At 36.6% G+C, this 12039-nt stretch overlaps 1 protein-coding gene across 1 annotated transcript in view; it reads right to left on the reverse strand.

Annotated features, from left to right (window-relative positions):
* The window catches only part of PCCA (propionyl-CoA carboxylase subunit alpha), a 273215-nt gene that overhangs the window by 59480 nt on the left and 201696 nt on the right, over positions 1-12039 (reverse strand). The window contains exon 20 of the mRNA XM_083884834.1: positions 11006-11104. Within this exon, the coding sequence (XP_083740960.1) occupies positions 11006-11104 (99 nt within the window). The remainder of the gene's footprint in view (positions 1-11005; positions 11105-12039) is intronic.

Here is a 12039-nt window from a genome sequence, read left to right on the forward strand (position 1 = left end):
AGCCTAAGACTTCCAGCAGAATCAAAACACACCAGTGTGACTCCCAAATGGTGTGTTTCCAAATTATCCTCAAAATCTTTCAATTGCAAAAAATTTCACAGCCTCCCTAAACAATTTATCCCAGTGCTCTGCATCTGTACCATTAGGAAGTTTTTTCCTAATATTTGATTAAAATAACCCTTACTACTTCAAACTGTATTACTCATATTAATTCTCATCTTTTTCATTACACACAGGAAGCACAGATTATTCCCTTCCTTTCTACAGCTACCTCCACGTATATGAAGAGCCCTTATCATGGCTCCCCTAAGTCTTGTCTTGTCCAGACCAAATGAGAAAGAGATACACAACAATATCCCCCAAAACAATTTTAATAGCAATAAATTAAATCCTGGTCCCTTTTCACTAATGGTGCATGTTCCTCAGCTACACTTTATGAAGTAATAATTACTACAGCCCAAACATGCTTATTTTTTGACTTAACAGGTCACGCACTGACATTGCAATCTGTACAATCATATGAAAACAAAGGGTGATGTGCCAGAGCCTGACATATTTCAACAATAATGATTAATGGAATGGAAAATATGGGAAATAAAATTTCATACAAAACCTGACGTTTACTTTCATAAAGGAAACAGGAATATACACTTTTCCCACAGTCTAGGATAAACACAATCAGGTTTTGGAAACCACAAAGAAGAACAAAGTACCGGCTGCCTACAATGAATGAACAGCATGCCAAAACAAACAAGTCCCAACCACTTGATAAGCTGTCAGAAAATGGTAAGCCGAAAAAAATTAAAGGATTTAATTTCTTTTTTTCCTGGAATGCCCTCCACCCTCGTTAGAGTTCTGTCACTTATTGTGCTACCCTTTTGTCTGCTTTCAAGGGTCATTAGAGACCTTTTCATGTCCTAATAAAAATTCCATTTTTTTGGCTAATCTCCCTGTCACACAGAAAAACACAACTTAAAAAACAAAACAAAATGAAAAATAGAGCCCTTTTGTCATTCTCTTTAAAGGCTTTCAGAGTAAAGCCAGGTATCTTGACGGCTTGACTTACTTTTCACAATTGAAAAGAAAATCATTAAAATATTTCCTCACGCAGATTTCTCTTACTTGCAGCCAAATAAGCTAACGTAGCAAAAACCAAGCCCTTTCAAAAATAATTTATTATCCACTTTAATAAAGCCAAATAAATATGTATATAAAGAAGGCACCTTCTAAAGCCTCAGTTTCAAGATAAGACAAAGATAGAGATAGCTGCAGCATTTTCCTGCCCTGACACTGTTGAAGCACACTGGGATCACTGTAGCTGTTCCTCACTGCTACTGTTTGCTGTATCCAAAATACAATGCATTACATTCAGTGTTGATCACATTTGAAGTCAGTAAAAGCACTAAAATCCATTTCTTAACTTAACATCTGGGGGGGGGGGCGGGGGCAATAATGGGGAAGGTGAAGAAAATTGTTAAGAGACATAGGGGGAAAAGAAATTTCCATCATGGTTGTATTAAAAAAAAAAAAAAAAAAAGCAGGAAAGGTGGAGAAATCCTCCAAGTCACAAAACAACAAAACATATGGTACAGCAAGACCAAAAAGAGAACTGCCAGACTTTTGAGAACTGTGTTACAAAAGAAATCAGAACATTATCATAATTAATGTTTCAAATTACAGTAAATAAATTTCAGCTATTAGATGTGATTAGATTTTTCTGAAAAGAGTTATTTCTGTTCCACTGGCAGGCTTGCGTTTCTGGGATCTGTAAATGTAATTGATGTTTTCAAGAAAATGAAAGGACATGGTTAACAATTATTCTTTTATTTCCCACCTCTTTTGAAAAAGGACCAGTCTCCAGTTTCTCTTGTAAAGTTAGATATTTACATATCCTATACCTCATAATAGATGGTTTCATATTGCATGTGATAGCAGGAAAGTAATCAAATAGGGGTAACAATAGAGAATAGCTAATTATATGCATTGTCCTTGCTCTCCTAATAAATTGCAAATTATTTGCTAGGAGGTTCACACCAAAAAGGCAAGGGAAATTTATCATTTGTTCAAAGACAAAACATCTCGATGTGTTTACCTGTCAATACAGTAAAATTACATTGTTGACATAAATTATGCAACCTTAGATATAACCAATTTCTTTTCTGTTTGATTCAGTGCTCAGAACTTCAAACTAACTTCATTACTATCATGTGAGTTAAAAGTATATTTTTCTTTCCTTATGAGAAAGCAACAAGCTAACTCAAATCCGAAAAAAAAATCACAACTTCAAAAAATCCATCTGCAGTCTCAAAGCCATCAAATGGGTGTGAGTGTTACGTAAATATTATATGTATTTTTACACACACAGGTTGCAGTACGTTATACTGCATATGCTATGTATATACAAACAAAATGCTTAAGCACACATGTAAAAATAGAAAGGTGTATACAATCATACAAAATGTGTTTGATTCTCCTCTCTATCTTTGTGTATGCTATGCCACAGTCATTTCACAAATAATCATTTTAACCTGCAAATCCCAGTAAATTACAAGAGGTTAGTGTGATATGACTTTAAATTCTTCTGCTTTGCCATAGAAAATTATTTCCACTTAGTTGGGTATCAATGATGTATTCATTGTAAGATGCAATAGGGTTACAATCAGCTTTGCGTTAAGCCTGCAATGGATGAGCACTAGCAGATAAAAATGGTAACAACATTTACAAGAAGGATAAAGCAGCTCAAGAAAACATAAAATATATATTACTGAAAGATATTATTAAATGATACTATTAGACAACAACAAGATCTTAGAATATTTTCCACAAATCTTCTGGTCTCTAAGACTCTCAAAGCTACTGGGAGGGAGCAATGCAGAGAAGGAATAATACAAAATCAAAGAAACTGCAACAGACCAAAAGCTTTTTTTTTTTTTTTTTTTTCTCTCCTTTGCTTTGCTTACAAATGAAAAAGATATCCCCCAAAGTCAGAATTAATTTGAACTGGCAAAGGCAATCAGATAAATAGATACACAACCTCCTCAAACACAATTATCTTGAACTACTATATACTGGCTTTATTTACTGAAATTAAAAGCTGCAGACCATTTCTTTTTTTCTGGAGACAGAAAACACACAGATTGTCACTCAGCCAATGTTTCTTGCAATTTTTTCTGCTATGGCATGACTATATTCCCAGTCAGACAATATGCAGCAAACTACCAAACCAAAACCAAAATTATGAGCCCAGAAAAGTTATGGATAGGCTACAGATAAAATTTTGAGCGAAACACTCGTAGTTTTCCCAGCGTGGAGCTGTTTTTCAGAATATAGAGTTTCTTGCAGCCCAGCCCCTATTGCTTCATTTCAACTGGTCATTAACAAAAATTCTGAACATCTTATGCCAGGAATTTCAAATGGAGGATGCTATCCACTTTTTGGCAAATACTTTTTAATTCTTGAAAATCCCACCTAACAAAACCAGTATCATCCGCAGATAGGTTTAATTAAAAAACAAATTATTCCTACAACAGGGAAGTCAGGGAAAAAAAACCCACAGTATTTTACCTTCTAAAGTTCTAACAGATCCATTTGCTAGTACTTGATCTATGAGATTTTGTGCTCATGAGGGTGCTTGGACATCTGGAAAGCTCCATCTTCCACACAAAGCACTCCTACCTTTGGAGTCCCATGGTTGGGTCAGAAAGGAGGAAAAGGCAGTAGAAGTAGAAGTGAAATCTTTAGGTCATCCTCTCAATAAAAAGGAGTCATTGATTTGACCTTATCAGTCTCCTTTTCCATCTCCTTCTAGAAAGCAGAACTTAATTTCAGCACTGCCTTTCCACTGTGCAAAATCCCAGTTGAGGGATGTAATCCTAGACTAGCAAGAGTTGAAGTATGCCTGAGTCTGTCTATATTGCACTGCACGTTCAGACTTGTTCACCTTCACAAGCCTTTCCACTTCAGGAATCACCCTATTTTTTCACAATTTAACATTCTCTACTGGTGGTGCCATCATTTTCTCCCCTTAGAGCATTAAACTACAGATGGGAAGTTAGCCTGATTTTGTGCACTGCTTTACCCTTAGCCATTACCAGTTTCAGTTCACACTTTATAGTAAATGAAGCCTCAGTGAGTTGTTCTTCTTCAGGGCATGTCCACATTTCCCAGGTTCTTACAAGGGCAGCAGCCATCCAGTGGGAAAAGAGATGATCAAGGGCTGTGTGTGAGCATTTTGACTTGTGAAAGATGTCTAAGACTGATGTTAGCAGCACTGTGCTGAAGTAGTCTTTCCCATTAAAAAGAATCCTGCCAGAATGCTGAAATACTGGCCTCCCCTGGCACCTGTTGCAAGCTACCTTGCCCCCCTTCCAGGGGCTAAATGGAATCTGTTCCCTAACAGTACAAATACAGATGTTAAATACAGGGTGAGTGGCTTATAGGGCATCAATCCAAACAGACAATTGTGCAGGTGCAGTTTCTAAGAGGCTGAGGCACCATATCACTACTTTTTAGGAGATCTCTTAATACTTGGGATTCAATTGCAGTAGATGATTTGGGAATTTCTGTCCTCCCATGAACAGAAAAACACAAACACAGATCCTTCCCAATATGTCTTTATGTGATATCTAATGTGACTGTTACTTGTTACTTCTTTTTGCCGAGATTTTTTTTTTTATTTTAAAACCACTGCAGGTATGCTATTACATATACAGAGAGTGCCTTCTAAGTATGTTCATGTGTTTCTTTAATCCCCTGAAATAGGTAGGTGCTACAAAGAAGTAGATGGCACATTTTAAAACTAACAGAAAAGAAACAAACAAAACAATCCCACCCCTCTCAAACAACAACAACAAAAAAAACCTCCACAGGAAATACTGTTTGTATGGTGTTAGTAAAGAATTAATCTAAAGGACATTTACTTCAACCCAAGATTTACAACAATACAATAATTAGGCACAAAAGCCTTCTCTGTGAAGTTCTAAATTTTTGCCTGTTACTACATTAAATCACAACATGACTAGAACTTCTGGAACTCTACCCTTGTTTTGGCATGTCATGATACATCTTGCTCCTATAAGGGGGGGATGATGCAGTCAAAATGTTGCCACATTACTCCAGATCTGATAATGTCTGTTACTGCCCTGATAAAAATTCTTGACAGGATCCATAGTCCTTTCTCATACCCGCCTCCTCTTCCTTCCCTTTTGCTCTCTGAATGTTACCATGTTCAAGAGAATCATTTCTCATCTTTCAGGGTTTAGAGATCATAAAACTACAATGTCTGTCAGTGACTGAACACAGTGCTTTGGTCCTTGGACACATACAGAATCCTTATTCATCCTGAATATTGTTTGTCTTGAAAATGTATAGCTCCAAGAGGAAAAAAATATGGCATATCATGCCATAAAAATATGGCCATGACAACTAATGTGATTTGATTAACATCTTGAGTAAGATAGGATAAAACTAATCCCATTTCAGAGGAATTGATTGAACTATCAGCTATTCACTCATTTCCTTCCTGAATGAAAAAAAAAAAAAAAAAGGAAGTATATTAATTTTCATTAAAGAATTAGTAAAGGTAGTGGTATGTGCTTTTATCTATTCTGGTGTAGTTTCACGAGCTTTGATTCCCTTTAAATTTCCCATTCCCTTCATATATTCTCCATTTGGACCATGGACAAGAAATCTGTACCAGATTTGGCTAGGTTAGCCAGAACTAGAGCAGGCTGAAAAAACCCCAGGGAGTCAGCTACAGGTTAATCAATGTGGCCCATCAGAAATTCAGTGCTGGGGCTCACACTGGCTTTTCTCTACCCAGAAGTACAGCTACGTGGGTATAGGAGAACCAAATGTCTGCAGATCATTCTGAGTCCCTCTTCTGGAGACAACCCAGGAAGACTAATTTTGAAATCATGGTTGAAGGACAACTGCAGAGTATGTGCAGTAATTACACAGCACTAAAAAATGGACTGTCAAGCAGTCATGAACACTGTTCACTAAACCTTCCCAAAATCATTTTCAGGGGTTAAGAAAATAAGTATTCTGAGGTAATGATACTTTAGAGTGAAAACCTATATAATGTATCCTATCATTATCACAGATTACATCTGAGATCTCAAAACAGCAAAATGACAAAAAGGTAATTTTTCTTATAAAAGTAAAAAAAATTGCACATATGAAAGAAGTCTCTAAAGAGTTGTAGGAAATGAATACTTGGACAAAGGCTTTGTTCTCTTGTCAGACATTTCCCTGGAACAAAGGCTTCACAACCAGCATTCTCATTTTTTCTGTTATTATACACCAAAATAATAATCTAAAGAAACACTGTATCAGAGAAGCACTTATATTTGTCATACCCCAGGATGCAGAATATACTACTCCTACTGCAATTGTTGATGCAATAAATAAATTAAATTAAAAAATAAGTGATGCCATCACCAAATTCCCTTTAACACTAAGTAGAGAAAGCTCCCCTGATAAATCTTCATCTATTTCATTCACAAAAACACTTGAAGCCTGAGACTGATGATTTCAGCTTTACAGGATCATGTTCTTATTTAGCAACTCCATTACTCTCTTAATTACACCTTGCTGTGACTGATAAAGACCTCTTTACTGTAGAGTTTTGGATGCTCAACAGACACAGAACAATTTTGCTGGAAGGGACCTCTGGAAATCAGGTAGTCATATTCCCTGTTCAAAGCAAGACTAATGTCAAAGTGATACTGAACTGCTCAGGGCCTTTTCCAGCTGCGTTCTTGCTACATCCTACAGAGCTTCAGTTCATCAGGGACTAATTCTCTGAAAGCTAGGAAATATAAAAAAGGAGGCATCACCAGTGCTATTGTAAAATTGCTTTGCTGAAGGTACCAAAAGCCATGAAAAGTTTTCCAGGATCCAGGCATAACTCCTACACTACCTTCAGAGGGTAGAAGGTTTCATAACAGCAAGACAGCAGAGCTGTGGGCCCAACAGTTTGGCAATGAAAAGGCTAAATGCATATAATGGAACTAAAGAGTACAAAAGTATTGGCAAAGACGGTGACAAATAATTCAAACTAAACCATTCTATGATTCTGGCTCAGCATCCTTTTGCTACAGGGAACTATCAGCAAGTAAAAGGTATTTAAGGATGAGTGTTTGATGGTGGGATCAATGAAGAGACAGCATTCAACAGCACTAAGCAGTCATAAAACTTGTCCAAGCAGCATTGCCATAGAGCAGCCTTGAAATCTGAATGGTCAGTGGGGTGGTTTTTGAGAACTTGCCCAAACACAAGTAGTTGTTGCTTTGAGGATCTCCTCCTGGATGCATTTTTCTCTTGAGCAACCTGCTCACCCTGCAGATATCTGGTCTTCCTGTGCAGTATCCCATCAGAAGGCATGCACTTGCAACCTGGCTAGTAAGGACAGGGCTGCAGTTAGGTTCAAGCCCATCTGCAAGACTCCATGATTTATCTTGAGGTCCCCTTAGATTCTAGTTCCCATGAGGAATAAAAGATGTTCAAACTCTATGAAGAAAGATAGCTTATTTCTTCCTTCCACCTGCTCCCCAGTTCATACTGGGAGACAGAAGAGGTCATAGACAACTTCTGCAGGCACAGGGCTCACTGAAATCTAGCTTACGTGTATATGGGAGGAGAGACAGAGAAGTAAAAATGCTCTAATTGTCCCAAAATATACCTGTTGTCTTTCTTCCAGCTGTCGTTACTTTCCAGGATACCATACTGAGCCACCATTCTCCCTTCCAGTTTCCACTGGAATTCTTATTTTTCCTTTCTATAACTCAAATCAACCTCCACTTTTCCAATCACTCTTCACAGGAATCATTAAGAACCTCATTTATTCATTTATTTTTATTCTAAACATTTCCTAAAAGGTTATATCATATTCAAATCCTGTTTTATATATACGAGTATTTTAAACATGCATTTGCAATTAAATAAAACCCAATCCCTTCAAATCTGAGGAAAGTGTATTGTAACTATATTCCTATAGTTCTTTGATTTTCAGCAACGGCAAAGTCCAAATTCATAATATAGTTAGGTGTAAGTCAAATTCTGAGTCACTAACGTGTTTTGAAGCAAGTATGGGAAACCATTTTGGTGAAGCATTTCTGTACAAAAAATAATGTAATTTGCTTGGTGGACAAAATCTTACACTTCAGGATGTGTTGAATTCCGCCTCATCGAATGAGAGGTAGAATTTAGTCCTAAGTAGAGAAAATGCTGAGAAACTGGGATTAACTGAGGAACTACTAAAAACAATCACAAAAAATCCCACAATGAAATCTGAGTGCTACATGAAATGCCATGGGGTCTGCCCACACCCCCATCCCTGGAGACTGTAGCTCAGAATCTCTTGCTCAAATGATCCCAAGTTTTCACCACTTCCTCACTTTGTATAACATCACCTGGGTTTCACTGTAACCCAAAGCAGCACAATGATTTCAGAGCCCTTATGCTGCAGCCACAGGACCTGCAGTATACCCCAGGGTTCTGGTCCCACTCTCATCTGGGGACCTGGCCAGGCACTCCGCAGCTCCCATCTGCTGCACACAGATGGGCTTCCTCACACAGGAAACAAAAGCAGGAGGAGGGGGGCTGCCACACATCCTTGTTGTGCCCTGGTATGCCCTAGACAGGCTGTGACCAGGGCATATACTTCTCCTCAGGCACTCAGGTCCCATATCTAGAAACTGTCCTGGAAAACGTGAGTTTTAAACTCAAAGGCCCTTCATAACTCTGCAGCAGAGTTGGTGCTCTGCTTTGCTCTAATTCTCATTGAGCCTTTAGCAGAGGAGTGAAAATACAGAAGCATGCTTAATAACTTATTTTTAAACAGATATGCAAAAATTTGAATATCTAGACTATAATTTACATAAATATATTTCAAACCAAAACATTTTAGAATTATTTATTCCCTGTTTGTATGCTTAAGTGCTTTGCTAGATTGTGGCCAGTCTGCAGGATTGAGCCAAAGGTGCATAAATCAAACCTTCAAAGAAATAAAACATACACAAAAATTGTATTTGGTTGAGCAAATTTAGAAGAATTAAACCAACTATGAAGAAAAATTAGATTGGCTGCAAATTAATAAAGCACAGCTGGAATTATTCAATTCATCCATATTTGTTGCTTAAATAGCTCTAGGGCTAAGTTTTGCAGAAAGAAGATACTTCAAGACTCAGGGGTCAATTGCTTTTGGAGACAAATTGACCTACAGGAATACACTTGTCTAATTTGGTTCTTGCAGTGGGGCAAATCTACAGAAATATATAACCAAAAAACCAATTTTGATTCCAGTGAGCGACTGTCAGAGGTCAAGTTTAAGGTTCCCATAAATTTACATATATACACTAAAAGATTAATAACTTCTCAAGCTACTGATTTTCTTTGCTAAAAGCAAAGGCAGATAAAATCTGAGAAGGAAACAACATATGTGCTTATTCCACATTCTGTTGGCTAGATACTATGCAGTCAGCTCATAGCATGTTGCTGTGGCTAGATCTGCAGTATTTCATAGGGTTCGGTCATACTCAGGGAGTGCAAGTAACACTATTGCTGGCTCAGCTCCCAGAGGAAAGCATCTTCAGATCATATGATCATTAATTTTGAAACTAATTTTATGGGCCAATTCAACTATTATTAGCTAAATGCTGTTATTACTATTAGTTATATATCCAGTCATACAGTAATATAGTTTGCAATGAGGTCTTGTGAAGAGCTATCCATTCTAAATATAATGCTTTTCACCTAGGCAGGTTTTATAGATTCATATCTTGGTATTTTTTTCCTGTTCAAAATTAGGAATGTACTTTATAAAACGGCACCAAAATGGACCAGTGTTATAATAGTAAAAAAGAAAAACATACCTAAAAATAGAAAATTATTTTAGATATACACACTCCTTGAAGCTGGCATAAACCTCTCAAGAAATCTACAGAACTTAAGTCCAGAATTTACTTGGGAATATCATGAAAATTTCACTCTCAGGCAATAGTAACCTTGAAAGATAAAGTAATTTTTTATTTTAAGTTGCAGTCTTTTAAATTCAGACAAAGCAAAAATCATCTTTCCAGTTGAGTAACTTACCAGGGGTAAAAATAAAAAACTAAATTCACACATTTCATTGTAAATGATGAGAAATTTGACCATTGTATTACTGATAAACGTATAGGAAATAGATACTGTTGTATGTAGAAAACACTTTCAAAAAGTTTTGTTTTGTTTTTCATTATTGCCAGGATCAATAGATATTTGTAAATAAATGATTTGTCAACAAATATATAAATTCTGACTGAGGTTACATTTAGAAAAGCATTCTCTGGTGCATAGAGTTGGTTTCAAACACATAAATGTTCAGAAGGAAAGAAAATACGACCACTTTAACTTTTTCAGTCCCCTTTTCTTATAGTCATGTAAGTCATGTAAGTTTGGGATGTTTTCTGTTTATCTTCCCAAATTATTGAATTAATAATATTTATTATAAGTATATTAAAAACACCTCACATGGGAGATGTGCTGCCCTGTGACTTTCAAACTGCCAAGGCCCAAAAGTGTAACAATCACACAATCCAAACACGAGACTAATTTTACTGTAGATCCCCATGTGGGTTTTTGTTGTGAATTAGGTTAGGAGGGAGGTTTTTTTGTTTTGTTTCAGTTGATCAGGTTTTTTTAATTGTTTGGTTTTTTTGCAGTAAACCATTTCTTCTTTTTTACATGTTTAAGAAATTCTATCTCCTCACAAGCTACTAAATAAAGAGACCCTATAAGCTGGGGTAAACTTCTTCCTAAATAAGGAACTTCTCGTTAAAAGCAAGATATTCAAAACTCTAGATAAGTAACTTCAAGTGCATCCAGAGCTTTAGTAGAATGAATTTATCACAAAGTAGAAACATGCTGCTGTTTGTACAACATCACATAATTTTTATGATGCAGCAAGTTTAGACCCCACCTTTCAGTATTATTTGTATGCCCAAAGAGGCTTTGGTGAGATTACCTGTATAGTCCTCTGAGTGCCATCAATGGTGACAGACAACAAGGGTGAAGCCAGGTTCCACTCACTGGTCACATTCAGTTTCATCCCATCAACTTCCACCTGTTGTGACACCAAACAAGGCTGTTACTATGAAGACAGACAGAAAACTGATCTCAAGTTCATTACTGCATACAAAGCAGCAACCATTTTAAAACAGATGGCTCCCAAACAACCTGTCATGTTTACTGCTTCTGCCATAAAAGACAGGGTCCAACAACAGAGTCTTCCAGCTATCTCTGGGGAGAGGTGAAGGACCTGTGAACAGCTGCCTCTGAGTAGCAAGGTTTCAAGTGATTTCCAGCAAGTAACAAACAGCCATCCAACTTTTAAACCTATCTGGACATGCTACATTTACTGCAATTAGACAAGTAATGCATATAAATTCCAGTGACACCTTGCAACCCACACAACAGGGCTTGCATATGATATTCTCTCCAAGGACCAAGGAAGAACTTTTCCTATGCTTCTAATGAAGGGCTTTGCATTGTTATCTTAATTAATATGAGGCAGTAATTAATTCTTCAGCATTTTGCCTCAAAGTCTACAAAAACTTTGCAAATTCTGACATATTTTCTTTCAATATACAGCTGATCAGAGGAATATGATTTCTGACTTAAATGCCAATATGCTTATCCAGAAAGTCAGGGGGTTTTAATCATACCATATTCGTTATACAAAAATATTTTTAGGTGAAGAGCAAAAATTCTCGGTTCTAAAAAAAGTGTAGATCGGCATAGCTGTAATGATGCTTCTATCATTCTTCTGTTGTATTATACTGTTTAAAAAACAGACATCACACATTCAACATTACAAGAGCCTTAGAGAAAGAGATGGTTAAGAAAAAAATTACATATGGACAAATGTAATTGGTAATTAATATTTATGGCATGTTTTGAACACTCATCATACTGTTGAAGGTAGGTAACTATTATTTCAGTTCTAAAATTTACTATAAACAGAAGAAAAATCATGGTTGACCAATTTTCTTCCTCTCT

The sequence above is a fragment of the Zosterops lateralis genome (assembly GCF_965231275.1).
Source record: "Zosterops lateralis genome assembly, chromosome: 2".
In the NCBI taxonomy this organism is placed as follows: domain Eukaryota; kingdom Metazoa; phylum Chordata; class Aves; order Passeriformes; family Zosteropidae; genus Zosterops; species Zosterops lateralis.